Here is a 27,981-nt window from a genome sequence, read left to right on the forward strand (position 1 = left end):
ATACTTGTTTTGCTAAATCCATTGTAAAGCAGTGATCGTCTTCTCTCGTCAGTACAGCAGGAGGCGCTGCAGCTCTTTAGTCCGCAGATAAACTCACTAAAGAAAGAAAGAAAGAAAGAAAGAAAGAGCGCGCGTGTGATGTGCTTGTGTATCCTCAGTGTTTTTCTCTCTTGCGTGTTTCATTGAGTGTAAACAGAGTCTTGTCTCTGTGTATTTAAGCGTTAAGACGTTGATGATGAGATGTGCTGTAAATCATTATGAACTGATCTGTCAATGCTGGATGTATTGATGATTCCATCACAGAAATCTCTCAGCTGAAGAAAGAGGTGGCGTTACTGGAGACAAAGCTGAGGTCAAGAGGAGATTTAACAATGAAACGAGAGGTTTGTACAGCTTAAACATCATTTACCTGAATCATACAACATTAAATAATTTCTAATCTTACTGTCTGTGTGTGTTGTGGTGTGTTGTGGTGTGGTGTGTTGTCAGGATGTGGATTGCTGTGAATCTTCAGTGTATGTGACTGATGATGGGAGTCTGGATTCAGTGTGGATGAGCAGAGATCAGAACCGCACACCACAGACACTGCTGGACTCCAAACTCTCTGAAGAGAAATCCAGACACACACAGGACTCCGATCTCAGTCTGACTTTACTCTGTTATACTGAGTCAAAGCTCACAGACACTCAGGACACTACAGTGTGTGACAGTAAACAGAGCTTACAGGAGGATCAAACCTCCACAGAGTCTCTGGATTCTGTCTGTAACGCTGGAGAACAGCAGCAGATCCTGCAGACCAAACTGAAGATGTGTTCAGTTAAACTCATCGACTGCACGAACCTCATGATGAAGATTAAAACTGAACCCACAGAAATGAAAACTGAACCCACAGAAATCAAAACTGAACCAACAGAAATCAAAACGGACCCTAAAGAAATAAAAGCTGAACCCACAGAAGAGGAAGACCGCACTGATGAAGATGATGATTTTATTCCATCAGGTATTTCTACTCAGTTATTATTGTGTTTTTTAAAAAAAATAACTGAGCACCTATTTTGGGTTTTCAGTCACAAACTCACTAATCAAAAGACCAAAAAATATAAGTATTAAAATGTTTAAGGGGTTTAGGAGCAACAGGTATGTAGGCTTAAAGGGTTAGTTCACCCCAAAATGTTATTTTTATCATAAATCACTTACCTCTGTGTCTTTCTAAACCCCCAAGTGCTGTGATTGTCTTGACAACACATTTTTAGATATTTTTGATGAAGTCTGGGAGGCTTCTGTCTGTCCATTTGACTTCGGATAGATTCACAATTCCCCAGAAAATAATGAAGGACATTGTCGAAAAGTTCCATCAGTTGTTCTATAATAATATTATGAAGTGATGAGAACACATATGTATGCAAAGAAACCAAAATAAATGATTTTATTCAATAAGTGGTTCTGTTTTGGGGTGAACTATCCATTATAAAAAGACTTCATCTTATTCTGAAAGTGTCACCATATAATGCCACAAGAATTCAAAATCTTTGTACAAATAATAAATATTGGTCCATTTGACTCCTACAAAATGGTGGATCAGTCACAAATAATCGTGCAAAATTTAATCGGGTAAATTAATAGAAAATTTAAATTAGAAAATTGTTATTATCTTTAACTAATAATATAAATATATACTACTAATAATATAAACTGCAACACTCTGCTACTACTCTTGACACGCGACAAAAAAAACAACAACTCCTTTATCCATACTCAATACTCAGACCAAACCAAGGCCTTGTTTATCATTGGTTACGTGATTTCTACATTAATAACACTATCGTTTTATTTTATTTTCAATTCTTCCAAGAACAGAAAGCTGTGGAGCATTTTTGTCACCCTAATGTTTGATCACTGTTCTTTGTTTGCTTAATGTTTGTTCTAAACTTTGTTTGCAATGGTGGATCGTCTACTTTTCTTCACTTATCCTAATTTTTAATTTACTGTAAATGTTGCAAATCAGTGATGCCCTGACTGGTAGAGTAATAATTTGATTAAAAAATAATTTGTGGCGAACACGGCCAATACTTTGAATGGTCCGCGGACGTGTGCGCCAAACAGGGTAAAAACGGTATACCCGTCCCTTACCTCGCCTTCATGTAGTGAGCCCCCTTGTCGCATACTTGATGTAGGCACGGATACAATGACGTTTCCGAAGAAAGTGGATTGTGGAGATATTTTAACCGTTCACGATCAATATCGTCATATCACATACCCATACCCATTTATTCTCGACACGCGCTCCGAACCCTCGCTTTAAATATCCCATCACTAACAATGACCCAGCTGTAATAACAGGACTGACGCCTTCTTTTGTCTTATGTGTGAATCTAGAAAAAGATACAGAATCTCAATTCTTCATCCTTCTTTTTGTAAATAAGAGTGAAACGACAATTTAATTGTTTTGTTTCTTTCAGATGTGAAGAGTGATTCATGTTTGTATATAGAAATAACGTCCTCAACATCAAAAGAGCGACTGACAGCACAAACTCTTTCCTGCATCACCTGTGGAAAGACATTCAGCTCACAGAGACATTTAGAGAGACATGAGAGAAAACACACAGAACAGAAACTCTTCACCAGATCTGAGATCAGCTTTACTACCTTACAAGAGAAGAAACTTCATTCAGAAGACCACAGAGAGAAGAAGAAGAAGCAGTTTCACTGTGAGCAGTGTGGGAAGAGTTTTGTTTCTTCCTCTAATCTAAATGTTCACATGAGGACACACAGTGATGAAAAGCCTTTCAACTGCACTGAATGTGGAAATTACTTCAGAACCAAAGACAATCTTAAAGTTCATCAGAGAGTTCACACAGGAGAAAAACCTTACGAGTGTCCTCACTGTGAGAAGAGATTTAGCTGTAAACATAGTCTGAAGAGACATGTGCGTTCACACACCAATGAGAGACCGTATCAGTGCAGTGAATGTGACAAAACCTTTAGTGATTCAAGTTCATTAAAAAAACACCAGAATACTCACATTAAAGAGAAACTCTATCAGTGTTCACACTGTGAAAAATGTTACGGTTATAAATATCAGCTGATAGTCCATGAGAGAGTTCACACCAGAGAAAAAACTCATAACTGTAGTGTCTATGGGAAGAGTTTTAGACAACATGAAAGTTTAGTGACACACCTGAGGACTAAAGATAAAAACCTTTCAAATGCTCTCAGTGTGACAAGATGTTTGCTTATTCAGGTCACTTAAAAGTCCATCGGAGAGTTCATACTGGAGAGAAACCTTATATCTGCTCTCACTGTGGAAAGAGCTTCTCTAATTCATCTAATTTTAGAGTTCATCAAAGGGTTCATACTGGAGAGAAACCTCATCACTGTAGTGTCTGTGGGAAGAGTTTTAGTGTAAAGTCTACATTATTAAAGCACAAGAGACTTCATACAGGTGAAAAACCTTTCAAATGCTCTCAGTGTGACAAGATGTTTACTTGTTCAAGTAACTTAATAGTTCATCAGCGAGTTCACACTGGAGAGAAACCTTAACACTGTAGTGTCTGTGGGAAGAGTTTTGGACAATGGGCTTCATTACTAAATCACAAGAGAATTCATACAGGTGAAAAACCTTTTAAATGCTCTCAGTGTGACATGACGTTTACAAAGTTAAGTAACTTGAAAGTCCATCAGAGAGTTCATACTGGAGAGTAACCTTAACACTGTAGTGTCTGTGGGAAGATTTTTAGTCAACAGTCAAACTAACCTATGCACAAGAGACTCCATACAGGTGAAAAACCCTCAGTGTTCACTGTTAGTCATGTAATCATTTATTTAAAAAAATAAAATATCAAAACTGAGTTCGTTGTGTGTGTGTGTCATGTTTGTGTGTCTGGGGCGCACCCTTAATGAGTGTCTATGTAGGTCAGTAAAAAGGGTAAAAACATGTGACCTGAGGCTGTGCTCTAATTGGCTGGTTTTGAATCTGCCATGCGCCCCAAACTCCCACTTATGTTGTAAAGGAACCAGAATAGTTTTTTATGTCTTTGACCTCATGTGATTGGATTGTTTTCAGAGGCTAATAAACATGTTGCAGATTGCCATGTAACTGCTAGATACAGTACTGATCAGTGAAAGCAATGAAATACCTTGAGGTGAAAGAAAACATTATTTTATGCTTACAACATCACCCTTTACGTTTAGTTGAAGAATAAATAAAGGATTAAGGAGCTTGGACCAGATTGAGCAGCAGGAAATTATCATGGTCGAGTTTACATGCTTTTCTAGGATTTATGACCAACAGAGTTGCTAACGTTAGCTGGATGCTATGTAAGTCAAATGCCTTTTATTGTTTCCCTGTTAGCTGTTTATAAGTCTGCGTGATATAGGCTAACTTTACTGGGCAAATTTTGTGCCGCATTTGAGCTGCCTTTGCGTGGACGTGATGTTCAGATAATCCGGTATTTTCCGGGTGTGTGTGTGTATGTGTGAGAGAGAATGATAACCATGTTTAGTTCATTACTGATAATAAACCCACATTATACTCAGATTAACACATTCATAGTACATTTATTTCATGATTTAGTTGACTTCAACAGTAACATTTTCAGCATTTTAGCTAAGCAGTAATGATATTCATCACTTGATATACGGCTACTTACAGACCTGCATTACTACAGTAAAAGTTTAATTTCAAGTTTGCATGCACCCCCCAAATTTTTTTAGCACCAGCCCCCACTGATCAAATCCCATAAGAGAGTACACACCGGAGAAAAACCTTAACACGGTAGTGTCTGTGGGAAGATTTTTAGTCAACAGTCAAACTTTTTTTAAGTAAAGGTCACGTTTTTCCTGATCCTATTTTTTAAACCCTAGTTATTGTGTAATGTTGCTGTTAGAGCATAAATAATACCTGTAAAATGATAAAGCTCACTGCCAGGCGATATATATTCTTTAACAGAATTCGCCTTTCAAAGCCTACAGTGAACGGCCGGTTCGGACTACAGACCTCTACTTTCTGCTTTAATGATGTCACTAAAACAGTTTTTTGACTAAACTCCGCCCACAGAAATTTTGTGCATGTAAACATAGCCAATGTTTCATCAAATTAGAATATCTGAATCCATCTAAATAAAATCATACTACAGAGCTTATGGGAAGCTCAAAGATTCGTTTAAAATACTTGTGGAGATAGTATTAAGGGTTTCCAGTTAGATAAATGGAAGGCAAGAGAGATTTTGATTTACTTCTGCATGCATGAACATTTGCTGGTATTTATTTGTGTGGTCTACAATAAACAGAAACAAAATACAATAATAAATTATCTCTGATAAACAATATTACAAATAACTTCAGGCATTATACTGTACAAGGATACAAAGATAAGATACAAAGATGTACAAAGATAACTGCCACACTGTTAAGTTATTAAATAGAAATACAGAGCATAATAACACAACAATATTAACTAGATTCAATACTTAACTTGACTCGAAATTAGTGTACAAGCAATTTCATATCACCTTTTCAACACTTCAACAACACTTTTAGACCCTTGCCTCCTGCAGCTGTTTCCATCTTGTGGAAAAGCAGTAAAGTTACCTAGCTTGCCTAATATAGAATGAGACATGGTTTGGGAACCCCATGCTCATTTTCTCATATTTGAGGCTTTTAAAAAATTTTCAAAACTACTTAGAACACTATCTAAGGTCACATCGAAAAGTAACTTCATGTCTGCTGCCGTGTTGGATAAACAAAACTGCTTTGGTGTGTCGCATAGACGTCGTCATCGTCTTGCTGCCCCCTCCCCGTTCTGTGATTAGTTCCGTATTTCAGGGGGGGAAATGGTCCATAGTTTTAATGCTAGACTTGCCATGTGAATAAATTTGCACGCAAGGCAGCATGGGGAAACCCAGACTAACAGTTACCGATGTTAATTTGGGTTTTTGCTCTTTCCTGATCCAGACAGTGTTTGCCGTTGTTGTTTCAAAAGATATGTTTTGTTTTGTGGCTCATGTGCAGGTTGGCAATTCAGCAGGAAAGTTGTTTGCCTCTGTTTACAGAGCGGACGTGAACACGCTGATGATGTATGATGTCTGCGTGAACAGTTTGCGCAGTGGCATGCAAAACACACTCACAGAAGAGGAGCAAAAATTGTTTGCGTACAATTATTGCATCTGAGTTCATTGATTTGTTGAACATTTTTTATACAAATACATTTAGACAACTTAACATAGTGATTGGTATCAGGATGTGAGGAGACTTTCAACAAGCATAACTATAAATGTTTCTGGATCAAATCAAATATCCTGCCTTTAAATGACTGAACACATGCAGAACACTGAGCAGAGGTCTAGTGCCCTGCAATCCCTCGGTGTGCTCGCTGTTAAAACATAAAGTGTAATTACACAATAACCTTACTGTTTTTTTTTCATGGGGCTAAATTGTACAGAAGTTTCGGTTCATAGAAGCTGAGCTTGAATCGATGCAATAAGTGTATAGAGACAGAGCGCAGCGCGTCATAACCTGAAAACCACGCCCACCGGGGGGGAAAGCAATCCAACGGTCTCCATTGACTTTGTATTGCAAGAGGCCGCCTCCTTGTCATTTCTGGCTTATAACAAAAACCTGAATAATGCCTAAAAGCGGCTTTGTGACAATATGTACAGCTAACAAGCCAAAGAAACCAGAAATAAGTTTTTATAAGCTGTCGAGCCGTAAAACCCAGTCTTTAAGGAGAATAAAGTGGATCGCCGACTACGTTTCCCCCTATTGGACGCAGTTTTACTAATAGGAGTACTATGAAAAGTTGCCTGTATCCATTTCTGTGTCTAAACGCTCGTTTTTTGAAGTCGACAGCTTATAAAAACGTATTTATTTATTTTTTTGGCGTGTTAGATGTACACCTTGTCACACAGCAGCTTTTAGGTATTATTCTGTTTTTAAGTTTAATCTGTAAATAAGTTTTTATAAGCTGTCGACACCAAAAAACGAACGTTTAAAGACACAAAAATGGATACAGGCAACTTTTCATAGTACTTCTATTAGTAGAACTGCGTCCACTAGGGGGAAACGTAGTCGGCGATCCACTTTATTCTCCTTAAAGACTGGGTTTTACGGCTCGACAGCTTATAAAAACTTATTTCTGGGTTCTTTGGCTTGTTAGCTGTACATATTGTCACACAGCAGCTTTTAGGCATTATTCAGTTTTTTGTTATAAGCCAGAAATGAAAAGGAGGCGGCTTCTCGCAATACAAAGTCAATGGAGACGGTTGAATTGCTTTCCCCCCCGGTGGGCGTGGTTCTCAAATTTGCATAACTGCGCTCTGTCTCTATTCACGCTGCGGAGATCAACAGATTTATTAACTGAGTGTGATTCGACTGTGTAGACTACTACGGTGGAAATTCAGCAATATCCTGATAGACTGAGACAATAGAATGAATGCTTAAAGAAGAAGAATTTAATGTTTTACTTGCAAGGGCTTCAACATACAAAGCCAGAGGTGGAAAGTAACGAATTACATTTACTCACGTTACTGTAATTGAGTAGTTTTTTTTTGTGTATTTTTACTTTTTTGAGTAGTTTTTAAAATCTGTACTTTTACTTTTACTTAAGTATGTTTTATTTAAAGTATTGTACTTCGCTACATTTTAAATCATATCCGTTACTGAGTAAAAAAATATTTTAAAAAGCAAGGTGATAAAGACGAGCAACGGATGTAAGTGGGCGGGGCCCGGGGGAGCGCGCAATAAGAACCATGGAGACAGACGAGACAGGCGCGCGCTAATGCAGACCCGCCTCAGTTCAAATCTTATGAAAGAAACCCCTGGTCATATTTAAGCGACCACTTTCCACTGACGCGAAGTGAGTGTTTCATTTCTATGAAAGGTAGGATTCATGCTCTTAAGTACGAAATTGCACGACGCGTTTTTAATACCATGCGCATTATCTTCCGAGGTCTAGCAGCTTCGCGTCAAGTCAAACACAACTTAGTTCAAAACGTCCTCGAGAATGCGCAGGTCATTAGACATTGCAGAGAGAGAGCGAGAGAGAGAGAGAGCGAGAGAGAGAGAGAGCGAGAGAGAGAGAGAGAGAGAGAGCGCGCGCGCGCGCGAGAGAGAGAAAGAGAGAGAGAGAGAGAAGAATAAAGGTCATCAGGTACCCAGGTCAGGGAAGTAAGAAGATAATAAACGTGTCAAATGTATATAGACATGGCACTCATCTCATTATATGCTCATTTAAACTATATATAGTTAATAAAATAACTTTCTTAAGCTGAACTCCAATAAGACAGAGATACTTATTATTGAACCGAATCGCTACAAACATAATATGTCAGAATACAAGTTGCACATAGATGGCTGCACTGTGGTGCCATCTTCCACGGTTAGGAACTTAGGTGTGATGTTCGACAGCAACTTATCCTTCGATAGTCATATCGCCAACATCTGCCGCACAGCATTCTTCCTCCATCTTAGAAATATCTCGAAAATACGCCATATACTGTCTACATCTGACGCAGAGAAGCTTATCCATGCTTTTATGACCTCTAGAATAGACTATTGTAACTCGCTACTCGGGGGATGCCATGCAAATCAAGTAAACAAGCTTCAGCTAGTTCAAAACGCTTCCGCAAGGGTACTTACTCGATCTAAAAAGTATGACCACATAAGCCCAATTCTGGCATCTTTACACTGGCTACCAGTTAAATATCGCATACAATTTAAAATATCACTAATCACCTACAAAGCTTTAAATGGCCTAGCACCCTCATATCTTAGAGAATTACTATCAGAATACAATCCATCACGCACACTACAGTCGCAAAATTCTGGTCTCTTGATTATCCCTAGACTATCAAAAGTGTCTAAAAGTGGAAGATCCTTTTCCTACTTAGCCCCTAAGCTCTGGAATGATTTACCAACCGATGTCCGAGAATCAGACACAGTCGATAATTTTAAATCTAGACTTAAAACTTTTCTCTTCAACAAAGCATTCGCATAATTTGTCTAGTAAAAGTACTTAACTCGAAATAGTTATCTGTACGGAACAAAGCACTCACAGACCAACCAAATAAATAAATAAAAACCTTATCTTAACCTATAGTCGGATTGCGATTTTGGAACTTTCGTGTTCTTGTGAATAGTATGCCATACAAACCCGTTTGCCACTGAACCTGCATTAACGACGACAGTGGGGCTTCCGGCCTTAGTCAAACGGGTAGGCACGTATGGTCGGGTTGCGATTTTGGCGCTTTCTTGTGTCTTGTGAATAGTATGCCATACAGACCCGTTTGCCACTGAACCTGCATTAACGACGACAGTGGGGCCTCCAGCCTTAGTCAAACGGGTTGACACGTATGGTCAGGTTGCGATGTTGGCGTTTTCTCGTGATCTTGTAAATAGTATGCAATATAGACCCGTTTGCCACTGAACCTGCATTAACGACGACAGTGAGGTTACAGGCCTTAGTCAAACTGGTCGACAGGTTTCATTTTCTCTTAAAAATCGGAAGGTGACCCTTAGTTACCATATATACCGTCGCAGTGGGCCCCCAATTTGCAAAATCCTCAACTGTGGATAAAACAATTATGCCTCAATAGTTAGTCTGTCTGAAACTAAGCTGATTAAACCACATCACTGTGTGACACTTGCATTACATGTGAACGGCCCCTACGCTAATATGATTTTGTTTTTCTCTCCCTGTCTCGTCCCTGGGTCCCATTGACCCTGAGGACAATGGGACAAACAGACCCAGTTCCGGTAGATGTGAAAGTCGGCACACCTCTGATCTACTGGTCGTCCTTCAATGTGATGCCCAGCTGATGCCTTACCAACGACCACCGGCAGGACCCGCTTAATATCCGCTTAATCTCTGCTTAATCTCCGCTTAATCTCCGCTTAAGCTCCTTATCCGTTTATATGTGTGTATATACATGTATATCTCCCAAGGGTTTTTCCCTCCTAGGACTTTTATTTTTATTTCCTCGGCTAAACAACCCGGGGTTTTTGTTTTTTTTCTCCTAGGGGGTTTTTTACCCCGGGGAGGTAGCCTGCTTTGGCTTAATTTAGCTTCTTCTTCTAGACGTTACATTAGTAATATGCTCGCTCATAATGTTGCGTCATAGCCGCAGCAAATTTGACTGCATGTGCTATTGTGTATTATGTTATGCTTTCTGTCGTTTTTCTGTGCTTTTACTGCTTCTATTAATGTAAAGCTGCTTTGAAACAATTGAGTATTGTGAAAAGCGCTATATAAATAAAATTGAATTGAATTGAATTGTATGTTACCAGCAATACATCAATTACAACCTTACTATAGTGATTGTATTTACTAGCTGCTGACCACCTTCAAAAGTGCATAACTCACATGTAAAAATCATTAAACAATCCCATAAATGTTTCTTACTTTAAAAAAGCTTTTTATTTTATTAACTTTTTGTTATTGCACTTTAATTGTAAAGATGTTCCTACAATTAAAAACAACTAGTTTGAGATGTACAGTCTTGTTCAAAAGACAATAGCAGTACAATGTGACTAACCAGAATAATCAAGGTTTTTAGTATATTTTTTATTGCTACGTGGCAAACAAGTTACCAGTAGGTTCAGTAGATTCTCAGAAAACAAACAAGACCCAGCATTCATGATATGCACGCTCTTAAGGCTGTGCAATTGGGCAATTAGTTGAAAGGGGTGTGTTCAAAAAAATAGCAGTGTCTACCTTTGACTGTACAAACTCAAAACTATTTTGTACAAACATTTTTTTTTCTGGGATTTAGCAATCCTGTGAATCACTAAACTAATATTTAGTTGTATGACCACAGTTTTTTAAAACTGCTTGACATCTGTGTGGCATGGAGTCAACCAACTTGTGGCACCTCTAAGCTGTTATTCCACTCCATGATTCTTTAACAACATTCCACAATTCATTCACATTTCTTGGTTTTACAGCATTTTTGATATCACCCCACAAGTTCTCAATTGGATTAAGGTCTGGAGATTGGGCTGGCCACTCCATAACATTAATTTTGTTGGTTTGGAACCAAGACTTTGCCCGTTTACTAGTGTGTTTTGGGTCATTGTCTTGTTGAAACAACCATTTCAAGGGCATGTCCTCTTCAGCATAGGGCAACATGACCTCTTCAAGTATTTTAACATATGCAAACTGATCCATGATCCCTGGTATGCGATAAATAGGCCCAACACCATAGTAGGAGAAACATGCCCATATCATGATGCTTGCACCTCCATGCTTCACTGTCTTCACTGTGTACTGTGGCTTGAATTCAGAGTTTGGGGGTCGTCTCACAAACTGCCTGTGGCCCTTGGACCCAAAAAGAACAATTTTACTCTCATCAGTCCACAAAATGTTCCTCCATTTCTCTTTAGGCCAGTTGATGTGTTCTTTGGCAAATTGTAACCTCTTCTGCACATGCCTTTTTTTAACAGAGGTACTTTGCGGGGGATTCTTGAAAATAGATTAGCTTCACACAGACGTCTTCTAACTGTCACAGTACTTACAGGTAACTCCAGACTGTCTTTGATCATCCTGGAGGTGATCATTGGCTGAGCCTTTGCCATTCTGGTTATTCTATATCCATTTTGATGGTTGTCTTCCGTTTCTTCCACGTCTCTCTGGTTTTGCTGTCCATTTTAAGGCATTGGAGATCATTTTAGCTGAACAGCCTATCATTTTTTGCACCTCTTTATAGGTTTTCCCCTCTCCAATCAACTTTTTAATCAAATTACGCTGTTCTTCTGAACAATGTCTTGAACAACCCATTTTCTCAGCTTTCAAATGCATGTTCAACAAGTGTTGGCTTCATCCTTAAATAGGGGCCACCTGATTCACACCTGTTTCTTCACAAAATTGATGACCCCAGTGATTGAATGCCACACTGCTATTTTTTTGAACACACCCCCTTCAACTAATTGCCCAATTGCACAGCCTTAAGAGCGTGCATATCATGAATGCTGGGTCTTGTTTGTTTTCTGAGAATCTACTGAACCTACTGGTAACTTGTTTGCCACGTAGCAATAAAAAATATACTAAAAACCTTGATTATTCTGGTTAGTCACATTGTACTGCTATTATTTTGAACAATACTGTATATTCCCTTGTCGTTTTTGAACTATACTAGAATCCTCCACCTCTTCCCGCTGTAAAAAAGTAACTTTAATACTCTGAGTAAAGTTAAAATGACTTACTTTTTACTTTTACTTGAGTAGATTTTTAGACAAGTAACTTTACTTTTACTTAAGTAAAATATTATTAAAATAACTTTACTTTTACTTGAGTAGCCTATAATATTTTATTACTTTTTCCACCTCTGTACAAAGCAATCAAGTCAATGTATAGCAGAAGCAACTCTCAGTATTCTTGCTGGGCTTTTTATGAGCCTGCTTACCCCAAACCCCAAATACTTACTGTCCTCCTGGTCTCTGGGCATTAATTGGGTTATTTGCCCTCTAAGGTGGTTATTACCGGAATATTAAACAGTGCATTATACAGTCTGCCAAACATGTTTTTTTAAATAATACTTTTAATAATTAAAATCAGTATTTTAAAGTGATAATCATGTCAAATGATAATCATCAAGTGTTACTACATCATTCTAAAGTAATTACTTCAATAGGATCAATATTCTATAGTGAAGATCATAGTTACCAACTAGTAATTCCTTTAGAAGGATGTAGTAACACTTGAATTATATTCATAGGTTTTTATATTTAAATTTACTGTCACATCTGTCTCATGTGCACAATCTCTCTCCCTGAATGTGTACACGGATACAAAGAGGTGACAGTAATTTATGAAAACCTGAATATAGCTTAGCCCTTACGAAAATGGTTTTACAAAAAAAAACATGGTTACTGTAGTAAAACACAATTTAATTTTAAAAATCATAGTTAAACCTTGACTAGTGTAGTAAAATCATGGTTTTGCTGATAGTAATCACTACACAAAAACCATGGTTACTACACTTTTACCATAAAAAACATGTTTAATAAAGGGAGGTACCATAATGTGTGTTATTAATTGTTCAGTTCACTAGTAAATTCCATTGCAGTTTAATTGTCTCCTGCAGTGTTTTAATCAACAGTACGTATCTACATATATTTTAATATTTGGTGCATATCATTATACTGTTTATCTTATATCGTGTACACTCTCACACACTGACAACCCTACTGACACACCAGTAACAACAGAGCCGTAAATCTGCCTCCAGATCTGCAGCCTCCTCGTACTCACTTGTAAATCAGTGAGCGTCTTCTGTCTCCAGTACAGCAGGAGGCGCTGCAGCTCTTTAGTCCGCAAATAAACTCACTAAAGAAAGAAAGAGCGCGCGTGTGATGTGTTTGTGTATCATCAGTGTTTTACTCTCTTGCGTGTTTCATTGAGTTTAAACAGAGTCTTGTCTCTGTGTATTTTAGTGTTCAGACGTTAATGATGAGATGTGCTGTAAATCAGTATGAACTGATCTGTCCGTGCTGGATATATTGATGATTTCATCACAGAAATCTCTCAGTTGAAGAAAGAGGTGGCGTTACTGGAGACAAAGCTGAGGTCAAGAGGAGATTTAGCAATGAATCGAGAGGTTTGTACAGCTTAAACATAATTTATCTGAATCAGGGGTGTATTCCAAAAAGCAGGTTATGTGACTTACCCGGGTAAGTTTAGGAGTAAGTAAGCGGATAACCTCTGCTTTTGGTTCCAAATACGGAGGTAACTTTCGAGTTATGTAAGTAACCATAGCAACTGACTCCGAGGTAAACGAGGCTCCGGAGGATGTCTGCGCATGCGTGTACATATGATGAGCGTGCAGCGGGCGTGGAAGCATATATTTTCCATAATATTACAATGTTAAAGCATTTATTTTATTACATTTACAGTCGCAAATATTTATTGCTTTCTTAAAAAATTATGATATTTTCTTTAAAGAAACAGTTTTTTAATAACATGGATTGATATTTGTGATTGGACTAATTACTATACATTAAATTATGTCCATTATTAATAAAAATTGATTCATATTTGTGTTCGGACTAAATACAATACATTTAATTATGTTCATTATTAATATATCTCCAAATATCAGTGGATGTATGAAACACATTTCCATCAGTTAATTAATGTTAACAATAAAGTACATTTCCGTATCAATTTTGTCAATTCATAAATAACCTCATCTTTCACTTACTATATAATTTGAGATTAATCTAAAGTTCCAAGGTGATACAGTGTCATACAATGGAAAGTCCAAAAACTAAACGGGGTCACCCAAAGGAGCAGAAGTGAAATAAGTACAATATAGTGAATATAATCATAGTGCATTTTATGCATACACAATACAATCATATATAAAAAAAAAACTGTAAATAAGCCTTATGACAGATTATGCACTTGATGTGCCACAACCTTTATGAAAATTAACCATGGTTTTATTGGTGTAAAGTTGTGGTAACCATGTTTTTTTTTGGGGGGGCATTGATTAGCAAAACCATGGTTTAACTATGGTTTTTGAAAACCATGGTTGTCAAAACCATGGTTATTTTGTGGTTACCATGGTTTTACTGTAACCATGTTTTTTGTTTTAACTGTAGTAAAACCATTGTTAATTTTTGTAAGAGAAAAGATAATCTTAATATATATATTAGATATAATTAATATATTTAAAGTCATATATAAAATCTATGATTATTTTTACAGGCATTTAAATAATATTATGTGTATTTTCGTTGAGACACATATAATATTGGACTTAAATGGGGTAAAATAGGTTCATATTAATTATTTAATTAATTAATTTGATCTGTTTTGTAATCACACACTTCTAAGCCGATTATGAAACATTGATTTTGACAGAAAGTATTGGTTTATAATGTTATTTCTCATTTAAAAACTTTTAAGTTATCTGACGTTTCCATGGTGACTCGTGAAATCTGTGATCCATTGACAATGCCTTAAACTCTTAAACTGTGTTTTGGAACCGACATACCCAGAGTAAGCAAGTTTGGGGTTGATCAACCCAAAGTTCAGGGTTAATCTAATGGTAAGTTAACCCTGCTTTCTGGAATACACCCCAGACAACATCAAATCATTTCTAATCTTACTGTCTGTGTGTGTTGTGTTATCAGGATGTGGATTGTTGTGAATCTTCAGTGTATGTGACTGATGATGGGAGTCTGGATTCAGTGTGGATGAGCAGAGATCAGAGCTGCACACCACAGACACTGCTGGACTCTAAACTCTCTGAAGAGAAATCCAGACACACACAAGACTCCGATCTCAGTCTGACTTTACTCTGTTATACTGAGTCAAAGCTCACAGACACTTAGGACACTACAGTGTGTGACAGTAAACAGAGCTTACAGGAGGATCAAACCTCCACAGAGTCTCTGGATTCTGTCTGTAATGCTGGAGAACAGCAGCAGATCCTGCAGACCAAACTGAAGATGTGTTCAGTTAAACTTATCGACTGCACGAACCTCATGATGAAGATTAAAACTGAACCCACAGAAATTAAAACTGAACCCACAGAAATCAAAACTGAACCCACAGAAATCAAAACTGAACTCACAGAAATCAAAACTGAACTCACAGAAATCAAAACTGAACCCACAGAAATCAAAACTGAACCCACAGAAGAGAAAGGTCGTACTGAGGAAGATGATGATTTTATTTCATCAGGTATGTCTCCTTAATTATTGTTCTATTTGCTGGGAGCACCTATTTTGTAGCCTAGAAATCTAGACGCACCCTAGCGGCCGCAAAATATATTTGCTGCCAGGGTTTAGTCTAGGCACTCACAATACACTTAACAGCTCCAAAAACCAAAATTTGGTCAGGCCAATCACATCGTGTGTAGCGTCTGTGGGGCGGGCTTAACATGATGACGACAGAGCTGTCTGCGACGGTTCCTACTTGAAAACAAAGAATGGCTGCTGCTGCTGGCGAACAGCTTTCTTTTGAAGCGGCTTTGGCCGCGACTCTGGAGGACTTAGACTTATGTTTTTCTTTGAGAGAAGAGCAAATAACTCTACTGAAGTCCTTTTTAAGCAAGAAAGATTTGTTTGGAGTTTTGCCGACTGGTTACGGTAAAAGTTTGATATACCAATTAGCTCCACTGGTGGGGAAACGCAGGGGACTCATACGTCACCTTCTTCGTTGCTCTGATTGGTCATAGCGCTATCCTATTGCGTGCAGAGGCATTTTGAGGGACAACCTTATATCCCGCCCCTTGCATTGAGCCGTTTGTGTGAAGAGTTGCCAGACCTTACATCTTGATGTAGGTCTGGCTAACCAGGCTACCTATTTTGGGTTTTCAGTCACAAACTCACTGAGTTTAGGATATCTTTAATATTTATTGAGCAACAGGTATGTAGGCTTAAAGGGTAAGTTCACCCTAAAATAATAATTTGATCATAAATCACTTACCTCTGTGTTGTTCTAAACCCCCAAGTGCTCCGATTGTCTTATGAATACATTTGTAGATATTTTTGATGAAGTCCGAGAGGCTTCTTTCTGTCCAAATGACTTCAGTTAGTTTCAAAATTCCCCAGAAAATAATGAAGGACGTGCTCTTAAACAGGAAATAATATATGGAATTATTTGTGCATCTTTGAATAACTGTAAGAATATTTGTTTTTAATCCCGTCCGAATCGGCCATGTCTGTGTTTTTCTCTGCAACCTCTGTAAAAATTCCAGAGCAATTTACCTAATGTTTTTCGCCAAACTCAGAGGTCTTTTCTTTTGATAAATTTAATCCCGTCTGGATGCAAATGTCTATGCTTAATCGCAATATCTTTTGAAAACGCGGTTCTTTTCGTGTTTTGGCCAACGTGATCTGCCGTAAGGTCTTGAGTCCCATTCATTCAGATTTATGTTTTTTTCCATTCTGCGAAATAAAATAATTAAATCAAGACGAGCTGAATATCATACACTGTTAAGACTGGCCACTGTAATATCAATAACGTTATAAGGTAAGGAACTCAACCTTATTTTGTTTCACACTGAAATGGTAATGTTAATTAATTAAGATAATAAATTGTTATTAATCATTATTTCCTAATTTCTTTGGGTTTATTATAAGCAGCCAGTTATATAAAACACGTAGACTACTTTGTATGATTTGTATAAGTTATTTTGATTTGTTAAAATCAAATTAATAAATTACATGTTCTGTAATAATTTTACATTTAAAGCAAAATATCAAACATTAGGTTACAAACACACATATCCAGAGCACGTGATCTTCTGCAACGCCAAAATGCATGAAACAGACACTCCTATCTCAGGAATAGCATGAGAATTTAAATCCCGTCCGAATCGGCCAAAATCACAGACGTCTTTTTTTGCGGTACAAGTTGCAGGCGGGTTAGTTGAAAACGCATCACTGGTACGCAGGCCGCGTCTCGATCAGATCCTCAAGAATGCGCATTTGCACGATCATGACATTAGACATTGTAGAGATGAGAGAGATAGAGAGGTAAGAATGGTGCACACTTCGAGAAAACTTAATAGAAATCTAGAAACAAATGATTAAAGTATAACCTAACTATAGTGATTGTTTTACTAACTGCTGACCAGCTTATGGAATCTCTATGGCTAATTAATAAGACATATTTATTGACGCTGATTCAGTATGTCGTTTTTCTTGTTAATTGAATCTTTTGGGGTATCTTATGCTTATAATTAGTAAAGAAGGTTGAGTCTTATAACTTCCTTTAAGGTTTGATCAATTGTGCATAATGACATGTGCAACGAATGCATAGGCCTATAGGGTGTCAGACTCATAGATTTGCATAATTTGGGGGCGGTTTCCCGGACAGGGATTAGATTTGTCCTAGACTAAAATAAATGTAAGAGCTCAAAACAACTTGTACTGACATATCTTAAAATACATCAGCGCCCTTTGTTGTGCCTTAAGATGCACACAAGTAATGTTTTAGTAAGGCATGTTTGTTAAAACTAGTTTTATTTCCTAATTACACTAAGGCCTAGTCCTGGTTTAAGATAATCCCTGTCCGGGAAACCACCCCTTAAAAGTTCAGGTTTTAAAGTTTGGGTCAACCTTTGAAGCAAACTTGTAAGTGAATTGTAATGTATTTATCTTTGTTTGTTTGAATAACTACTCAACCTATACCTTACACATTAATTCAGTGTTTCCGCTATATACATCCAACCGTGGCGGGCCGCCACGCCTGCGGTTGTGGATAGAAGGGATACAGCAAACGAAATCTCGCCGGATGAGCACTATCCTAATCCTTCACCCAAACCAGTGCTTTAAGTGGCCCAAAAGAGGTGCCGGTACTCTATATATATATATATATAAATCTTTTTTTTTTTTTTTTTTTGCTGACTCGACTCCTATATTGAAGGGGTTTTATATTCAGCAGTCAACAGACGACCTTGTAAAAAATAATAAATCCTTTTATAAGTTTCTGGATTTGCTTGAGCTAGAAATAGCCACTGAACATAAATAAAATGTGCAAAAGGATTTTGAAAAAATACCATTGGAAAGGAAAGAGCTACTGTAGAGCTTTTGAACATAAATGAAATGTGCAAAAGGATTTTGAAAAAATATACCATTAGAAAGAGCTACTGTAGAGCTTTTGAACATAAATAAAATGTGCAAAAGGTAGATATGTGAGTAACATTTTCAGCATGGTTAAATGCTAAAACTAGTTGTTCAGATAGAAAGAGCTTAACATTTTTTTTAAAATGACACCAAGACCATGTCTATGGGTTCAAGAATAACAAAATACTGGCCATTTTAAACTCGAAAGTCATTTATTTTGTCCCATTGTTTTCCATTTTGCGGGTGGTAAAACTACTGTGTAGGTGGTTCAAATTCATTTAAATTTCGCTCACTTGTAGTTTAGCAATTAAACTAAATGTCTATTACAATTTCAAGAATGTTTTCTGCACATCGCCTGAGGAAATCCGAAGTTGCGTCGAGGGGAACCAAACTGACAGCCGCGACAGCGGAGATTATCACGTAGGGGAGACCGGGTATGATTGTAACACTTTTTTCTCCAGCACCTAAAACTACCTTTTTATTTTAGCTACATGTCTGAAACTTTTAGACAATGTACCCACATTTGTCTACTACAAATGGAAACCGTTTAAATTTCTACAACTATGTCACAGACTTTTTGAGATGACGACAAATACAAGATGGTCCTTTGTTACAACCTACCCCACTACTGGGGTAGATTGTAACACATACTGGGGTAAGTTGTAACAGGTAGACAAAATGCCCCAAAACTAAGGGTACTTCAAGTGTTATGCCACAACAACAGTTTTATTTTAAATGAATAGCTGCAACAATAAAATATGTGTGAATATGGGGAGTGTATGTGTATATTGTATGTGTTTGTGCATGAATTGTCTTGAATTTCTAAATAGTTCCATGCAGACGACCCAGAAATCTTCCTCATCTGAAGAGGAGTTATCAGCCTTCACTATTTTCCCGGCAGTTTATTTTTACCTTCTTGTTTTGGCTTTTCACATGGTGTGAAAATCACAAAAATTTTCTTATTTGTATGTAAGGGTATGGTTTCCAAACACATGTTACAACCTACCCCATCACTGTCACCCATTGTTTAGCTAGCTGTATTAGCATGGTGCTTTGAAATTAGCAGAAGGTTGATATACCATTCTTTACTAGAGAAACTGAAGTTTGACTTGATACAACTTATACAACATTATCTACAACAGTGGAAGTGCTAAAAAAAATATTATCTTGTTAGTTTTTTTAACTTTCTTAACTCAGAATTAGATTTTCTGCTGTAGCTTTAGGAGAGATGGCAATACAGATGGCAACACCTCCATGTAGGATCATAAAGGAAGTCTGAGAAAACTGAAACTGTCCCATGACTCCTATCTTATCCCTGATTCCTGGAATTGGTAGTGTTACAACTCTCCCCGTGTTACAACTATACCCGGTCTCCCCTACCTACAAGGCTTGCGTCTGACCTGCAGCTATCATTCTGGCTTGGTGGGATGTCAGCCAGCGAGTCCCCTGATTCTGACCGTGTTCTTTTACTACTCAGAGTCTAAAACAAGGAGGGCATATTAAGTGTTCATTGTATTTTCATTTTAACCTAGCAGCTATGGTTGCGCTTTTCACACACCTCTCCAGAGCACGTTGACACTGCTGACCGTCCGACGCATGCGCTTTTAACTTGTAAACGCAAGGGTGTATGGGTAATGTAGTCTCTGCTCTCGGTGGGACGAATTAGGAAGCGTACATTAAGGGCGCCCTGAAAAGCCGCAGCGCAGCAAATGATTCAATTAAACCTCTGATTTTTAAACAGATGTGCAAATGAGCGTTCCGGTACGCTAAAAGCACGTTCTGGGCGCACGGAGAGGTCGTGGTACGCTCAAGAGCTATTTTTAGAAGTGGCGGTACTGAGTACCGGGGCGTTCCGGCCCACTTAAAGCACTGACCCAAACCCAACTCTAAACACAAAATTTCACAGGATTGTATGATGTATTTGTATCTCATTTAGCCAGATACGCTGTTTTCATCCTAATAATCCTACCTCCAAATCTAATTCTAAATTTTTCGGCATTTTCTGTATCCCTTCTAGACAAAACCCGCGGCGGCAGCTCGCAAAATAAATAAAGCTAGCGAAATGTCCGCCCTTCCAGACTGGCTGTCTTAAAGAAATAAATTCCTTTCTGGATTGGCGTTGTTCACTGATTTATAAATAAATCTCCTAAAATATCATCATTTCCCCCATGGGTTTAGTTTCATGCACAAAAAGATTAAAATCAACAGATGATGATTAGGCTACGTCTCTGTTTTGAGAAATAATAATAAAATAAATAAGCCTATACGAAATATGTTATAATTATCAGATTGACAATTAAAGAAGTATTTAAGTTTCTGTTCTTTTTTGTGACGCGCTGTTAAACCAAAGCAGCAGAAAATACGTCATGTTTTTAACGATTTTAAATAAGCACAAGGTTTTCTCCTTATTGTGAGTTTACACAAATAAAAATACACAATTTACAGTTTCGAATGTTATTTTACTTTTATCTGTATGGCAATAAAATAAGGGTAATTTAAGTTGCAAGGTCATCACGCGTATGCTTTTCACATGCGCATATACACGGACGCAGCGCGGGGCTGCGAGAAAAGACATGATTAAACTTTAGATTTAACATATTACGAGGTTTTTGGACATTCATTTGGAATCACTGTACTCATATTATCAACTTATCAGGCCATTGGTTATTGAGAATATAGGCTATAAACCAGTGGTCTCAAACTCCCGGCCCGCGGGCCATTTGCGGCCCGCCCTCCCCCTCTCTGCGGCCCGCGGCACCTTTCAACAATATAACATAATCTGGCCCGCAGAAAGATTTTTATTCACTTTGTTTCATATTTGTTTCATTTTTAATTTAAACGTTTAAGGGTTCGTTCACATCTCGCGTCTAACAACGCGTGTTAAAACGAGTCAAGGCGTTTCTTACTTTCTAAAGTGCTCGGGAGCGGAAGTTGCGCTCCGTGGCGTGGCCACACCCGTTGCTACGCAACCATGAGCCGCGTGCGCGCGCGCTCCGTGACTGCGAGGATAGCGGAATGCGTGATCGGACTTTAATTCCTCATCTGAAGTGAACCTCGCGTCAATCATATCATGCAATCAGTTAATCTGGACAGGACTTTGCAGTGTTTGTCCAGAGAGTATTTGTTACTTCCGGGTGGATATCAGCTGTTACTCAGAGAAGAGCCGCGGTGGGGTTCACATCAACAAGTCACCTTCTGGAGACACCGCATATATGAGGCAGAGCCGTAGATGTATTGCAACACATAAACTACAGATAAGAAAAAGAGCCATCAAAGTGCCCAGGTTAAGAAAAGAGGAAAGATGAGGAGAAACATACAGAGGATAAAAGTATGTAGGCTACTGCTATAATGAAGTATAATATATTATTATGTAGCTTACCATGCAATTACACAGAGCAGTATTAAAATTTTTTTCTGTTTAACGAGCTTATGTAACATTGACTACCCATTTAAAAGTTTTAGAATCACTTTCACTTATTCATATTTTTCCACATATAATAGCAAATTCATTAAAACTGTGGAATAACAAAGATGGAACATAATAAAGTCAATATTATGACTGAAAACAATTCAAAATAAATCAAAACACAAACACTTACTGATGGTAATTGTTTATAATAGTTTATAAATGTATACAGAAATTTTATTTGTTAGTTTAGTGCAAGGTTTTAATAGGCCCTAGTATTAAAGTATTAAATCATTAAGAAATGATTTACTTATATGAAATGTATATTTAAAAGATAAAAACCACTGCTATTTTTATACATTAAATAATAGAATTTAAACAGTACATTTACAGAAATATTGTACTTTTTTAACCTTAATATAGCTCTGCGGCCCTCCGATGAAATGTCAATTTCAGAAATGGCCCCAAGCCAATTTGAGTTTGAGACCCCTGCTATAAACGCAGCGCGCTGCTGATCGCTCAGCTGTCAATCAATCTTCTGTGCTTTAGATCGACACTCACAAAGTTTCACATTAAATGATAAGATGTTTGTCCAAAAACAAAAGGCTAAACACTGAATACTACTTATATGGGACTGCAAGACATTAATAGTCGAATCTGTTTGGAAGGAAACTTACATTATTCCCGTGGAAGAGAAGGACGTTGGTAATAAAAACTTGAAGCAGACGGACGGTAAGACTGTTTCATCTGTTTTCAGACGAAACAACAGGATCGGGGTACTCGCGGGTGAAACTCCTAATATTTGATGTAACGGGTGTAATAATATTAACGTGTTATAAGCGTTGTAGATCCAGGTCGGGACTCAATAGGCGAGAGTGAACTGCGGGTCTAACATCCAAGACCAAAATTCGACTGGATTCCGATAGGTAACAGTTTTTAAATGTCCCCGTCAGGGACGTACTGGGACTGAAATTCAGCCCGGGACTTCAAGATGGAGAGGCCTTTTACGCGAGTGCCCTTGGGGCACGAGCAGGATTTTTTTAAGTTATTTTATTTGTAATAGTGTTTTTATGGTATAAAGAGAATCAGGTTATGCCGAAGACCTTAAAGAAACTTTAGGGTAACACCTGCCTCCCCAGGTTGTATAAGCAAGTAACCACTGCACTGAACACAACCAGGTCAGCAAAACCTAATCTCGAACACATAAGTCACTGTATACTGCTAACTACCAGCATGTCATGTGTACAGTCAGTCGGAGTGATACAATTGTTACAAATACTCACACATACCCACTCAGATACTCAAAAACTACAATACAGTCCCATAAAATAGGGATTGTGTGTGTACATACTCACTTTCAACTCTCCCTGGCTCCACTTCCCCTGTGCTGGACCCTGCCTCTGCTTACTGATTGTACAGCTACATATGCATGAGAAGAACATCAGTAATAAATATGACTTAGAATAATTCCTTTTTTTAATTCAATCTGTGCTTTAGTCAGGTTATTATCTAGTATGTGGCACTATTGCATTTTATCCTATATGATAATATGTAATGTGCTGTATTTTTCTATTTGTGTGTCCTTTATAAAGCTTTGATTGATTGATTGATTGATATGCCTACCCTGCTGAAAAAAAACAGCATCAAACAAGCATGGGAATGATGCTGGTCTATGCTGGTTTGATGCTGGTTTAGCTGGTGGTCACCAGCATACCAGAACCAAAACACAAGATGCTGGTCCTGCTGGTATGCTGTTTTTTTTCCAGCAGGGTAATATGATTGCCTAACCAGCCCTGCACACTGCCCCTGTACCCATCACTGTTCTTGTACTGTCCATTCTCCTCCTCCTCTTGCTCTGCTTTCCTTCCTCCTCCTCCTCCTCCTCCTCAATATGAATGCAGGGGTCATCATCAACCTGTTTCTCTCTATCACTCTCCAACAGCTTATATACAGACATACAGGGATTCCTTAGACCATTTTACTGTTTGTACACAATGACGACGTGGCAACGTATGCACGCGCACGTTGGCAATGGAAGTATGGCAAGAAGTATAGTATCAGCAGTGAAGCAACACATATTAGTATATTATTGGTGCAACCAAACGCAATTACCAGACATTTTGATGCTGAGAAACCGTTTTAAAAACTTTTTGAGTTGCTAACACGTTAGAACCACTGGGGAACAACACCACTTCTGTTGCCAAAATGCGCGCACGGGATATTTGATCAAGTGGGCTGTAAAAGGGTCTATAGACATAAGGTGCGTTCCATTCGACCGTAAGTGGACTGCGAAGTGGACTTCACAGGGTATTCCGCCATCTTAAGTGAGATTCCAATCCGAAGGGAGCGAACATGTTCAGTTCGAATGGCACTGCGCACGGCATAGGAAATCAGGGAACATCGACACATCACTTCACAGGAAGTGGAGAGCGATAATCACCCAACTGTCATTGCGCGCATCAAGTGATCACCAGTCAGAACGGTCAGACCGCTATGCAATTATATGACAATCGTTTAAAAACACATAAATACACATAGTTAACCAAATAAAAGTTTACTTTCATATTTGCATGACAGTTACAGCAGGGCTTCAATTCTGTTAATAGTCAAGTAATAGCAGCAACAGTCAATTAAAGTGTATAATAAACATACGTTTTTTCATTACATAGTACTCAATGTTTTTTTACTGTATACTTTACATATTTTAAATGTGATAGTAAATAAAAATTAAAATATGAAATGTAGTCCTATATAAATTTATGTTATATCAATCTGCGCGACCCCGTCGTTGACTTCTTTGATGACATTTACAGGCCGTTCCAAATGAGCGGTTATTGTCCGTGAAGTCCACTTCAACTGATAAACCGTGCTCAGGGAGTAGGGAGCAGTGAACACTCCGCAGGGACCCTGTCGAATGGAACGCACCTATTATGTAGCTTCCCCCCTTTTCAGTGCTGCGCTAATTGTCTTTTAAATCCTTCTGTTTCAAATTATTGATTTATTTGGTAGGTAGCAATGTAATAAGCGGGATAATTTAGAGCGAGGCGGTTGTTATAGCGAATACAACCTCGTCAGGCTGATTCAAGCTCCGCTTTGCGTGGGGTCCTGATAAGCCTGGCGGGGTTGTGTTCGCTACAACAACAACCGCCTCGGTCTACATTATCCCTTACATAATATATGCCTATATTTAAATGCAAATATAAATGATTTCAGTGTATAATAAGTGCATCACTAATCGTGTACCTGTCATGTCCATGCTGCTGGTCCTTCCTCATCTGCACCTCCTGCCATAGCGCTCTTTTGACTGCGAAAAAGGTCTGTTAATTTGGGGCATTTAGCTGCATCTTGTGCCAACATTTAAATTTTTTCCCCTGTCTATGTTGCATTCGCACAAAACCAAACCTGACCAAAAGTAAACTCTTTTGATCGGCGGCCGGAATCGATTGCTACAGGAATTCCCGATGGCCCCTGGACCCCGTGCTTATTTGGGTTTAAGCTCTGTCTGAAGACCGTTAAAGGCTTATATTTAAGTTATTTAATTGCGCGATTTGCGGTGTGACCGGGTCGGGGTCTTTATGTCAAACAGGCCGGGTGTGGAATAAATTGTTGCCGATGTCGGTTCTGTCAATCACAGTGTGCGGATTATCAAACAGGACTGTGCGTGACTTTGCAACAGCTCTGTAACGCTAAACACGAGCACGAACTTGCACACTACATTAAAACTACAATGAAAGATCCATATGAAGCTATAAAACTTCTTTTTTAACGTATTTTTTAAGAAAATACAGTTTAGATCAAACATAGAAAAGCAATATACTATAAATATAAGGAAAAGTAAATGACAGCATGAAAATGATAAAAAAATACATGTTAGTTTACTGTAGCCTATATTCTACATTTAAAAAAATTATGTACATTTATAATCATCATGGGCGCCCCCTGCCGCCACAGCTGGAAAAAATCCTAGAGGAAACAGTAACACTGTTAATACTGGAAAAAGAGCCCCTTTGGTGTAAAATGCATTAAGTAATTTTACGGCGCGATTTTGAATGATGACCATTTACGGTAAATAAGGGTTCCCCCTCCCTACAAAAGCCAATTTAACCACTGCTGACACCTGTCTTTTGTCTAATGTGTGAATCTAGAAAAAGATACAGAATCTCAATTCTTCTACCTTCTTTGTGTAAATAAGAGTGAAACGACAATTTAATTGTTTTTTTCTCTTTCAGATGTGAAGAGTGATTCATGTTTGGATATAGAAATAATGTCCTCAACATCAAAAGAGTTACTGACAGCACAAACTCTTTCCTGCATCACCTGTGGAAAGACATTCAGCTCACAGAGACATTTAGAGAGACATGAGAGAAAACACACAGAACAGAAACTCTTCACCAGATCTGAGATCAGCTTTACTACCTTACAAGAGAAGAAACTTCATTCAGAAGACCACAGAGAGAAGAAGAAGAAGAAGCAGTTTCACTGTGAGCAGTGTGGGAAGATTTGTGTCTCTTCCTCTGGTCTAAATGTTCACATGAGGATACACAGTGATGAAAAGCCTTTCAACTGCACTGAATGTGGAAAATACTTCACAATCAAACAAAATCTTGATATTCATCAGAGAATTCACACAGGAGAAAAACCTTACGAGTGTCCTCACTGTGAGAAGAGATTTAGCTGTAAACATAATCTGAAGAGACATGTGCTTTTACACACCAATGAGAGACCGTATCAGTGCAGTGAATGTGGGAAAACCTTTAGGGATTCACGTTCATTAAAATCACACCAGAATATTCACATTAGAGAGAAATTCTATCAGTGTTTACACTGTGATAAATGTTACGGTCATAAATATCAGCTGATAATCCATGAGAGACGTCATACTGGAGAGAAACCTTACGTCTGCGCTCACTGTGGAAAGAGTTTCACTAATTCACCTCAATTCAGAGTCCATCAGAGAGTTCATACTGGAGAGAAACCTTATCACTGTAGTGTCTGTGGGAAGAGTTTTAGTGTAAAGCATACATTACTAAAGCACAAGAGAATTCATACAGGTGAAAAACCTTTCAAATGCTCTCAGTGTGACAAGACGTTTGCTTGTTCAAGTAGCTTAAAAAACCACGAAAGAGTTCATTCTGGAGAGAAACCTTATCACTGTAGTGTCTGTGGAAAGAGTTTTGGACAACGGGGTACATTACAAAATCACAAGAGACTTCATACAGGTGAAAAACCTTTCAAATGCTCTCAGTGTGACAAGACTTTTTCTAAGTCAGATCACTTAAAATCTCATCAGAGACTTCATACTGGAGAGAAACCATAAAGGAACAGTATGTAAGAAATTTATATAAATGAATCATAAAATGGCCCTGATATGTCACTAGACATTAAGAATTAATTTTCATTTCAAATATTTATATCACTGACATCAGTGGCCTGGCAAGGATATTGTCATTAAAAAAGTGGATTTGCAGTCCTCAACTGATGTTTATGTTGTCATTTTGCGTATTGGCCACTAGTTGTGTGATTGCAGTACCAGTTTTAGCTACAAGGTCTGTGATTGCAAGATTGAAAGGTCACGTTTTCCTAATGCTATTTTTTAAACCCTAGTTAGTGTGTAATGTTGCTATAACAGCATAAATAATACTTGTAAAATGATAAAGTTCACTGCCAGGCAATATATTTTCTTTAACAGAATTCGCCTTTCAAAGCCTACAGCGAACGGCCGGTTTGGACTACAGACCTCTACTTCCTGTTTTAATGACTACAATAGAACAGTTTTTGACTAAACCCCGCCCACAGGAATATGTCAGTCGCCAGCTAAGCTAACGGCAAGCTAATCAGCCTGTTTTGAAGACAGTGAAAACAGCGCTATAGAGATAAGTAAATTATGTGACCTCTAAGCACAAGAGATTCCATACAGGTGAAAGACCCGACAAGACGTTTGCTCTGTCAAGTCACTTCCCTTCTGAAAAAAACCCAATAAAACCTTTACAGAAATTCATAAT

At 38.1% G+C, this 27,981-nt stretch overlaps 1 protein-coding gene and 1 pseudogene across 2 annotated transcripts; both read left to right on the forward strand.

Annotated features, from left to right (window-relative positions):
• Positions 1–73: 73 nt before the first annotated feature.
• LOC129437059 (uncharacterized) lies at positions 74–27,980 on the forward strand. 2 transcript variants are annotated; one of them, XM_073865913.1, is made up of 3 exons: positions 74–383; positions 15,130–15,682; positions 26,209–27,980. In XM_073865913.1, the coding sequence occupies exons 2-3, from the start codon at positions 15,448–15,450 to the stop codon at positions 27,294–27,296; spliced, it is 1,323 nt and encodes a 440-aa protein (XP_073722014.1). In that variant the 5' UTR covers positions 74–383; positions 15,130–15,447; the 3' UTR covers positions 27,297–27,980. The 2 variants fall into 2 exon arrangements, with proteins under 2 accessions (XP_073722014.1, XP_073722015.1); XM_073865914.1 differs by lacking the exon at positions 74–383 and adding an exon at positions 13,341–13,589.
• On the forward strand, positions 2,447–6,168 carry LOC141363154 (uncharacterized; annotated as a pseudogene).
• Position 27,981: the final 1 nt, after the last annotated feature.

Source organism: Misgurnus anguillicaudatus, unplaced genomic scaffold (assembly GCF_027580225.2).
Source record: "Misgurnus anguillicaudatus unplaced genomic scaffold, ASM2758022v2 HiC_scaffold_33, whole genome shotgun sequence".
In the NCBI taxonomy this organism is placed as follows: domain Eukaryota; kingdom Metazoa; phylum Chordata; class Actinopteri; order Cypriniformes; family Cobitidae; genus Misgurnus; species Misgurnus anguillicaudatus.

Excerpts from the sequence above, each read along its gene's own strand:
- LOC129437059 (XM_073865913.1), top strand. The coding sequence starts at position 15,448 with ATGTGTTCAGTTAAACTTATCGACTGCACGAACCTCATGATGAAGATT. Across the intron at positions 15,683-26,208 it reads TGATGATTTTATTTCATCAG|ATGTGAAGAGTGATTCATGT; the intron begins GTATGTCTCCTT and ends TTTCTCTTTCAG.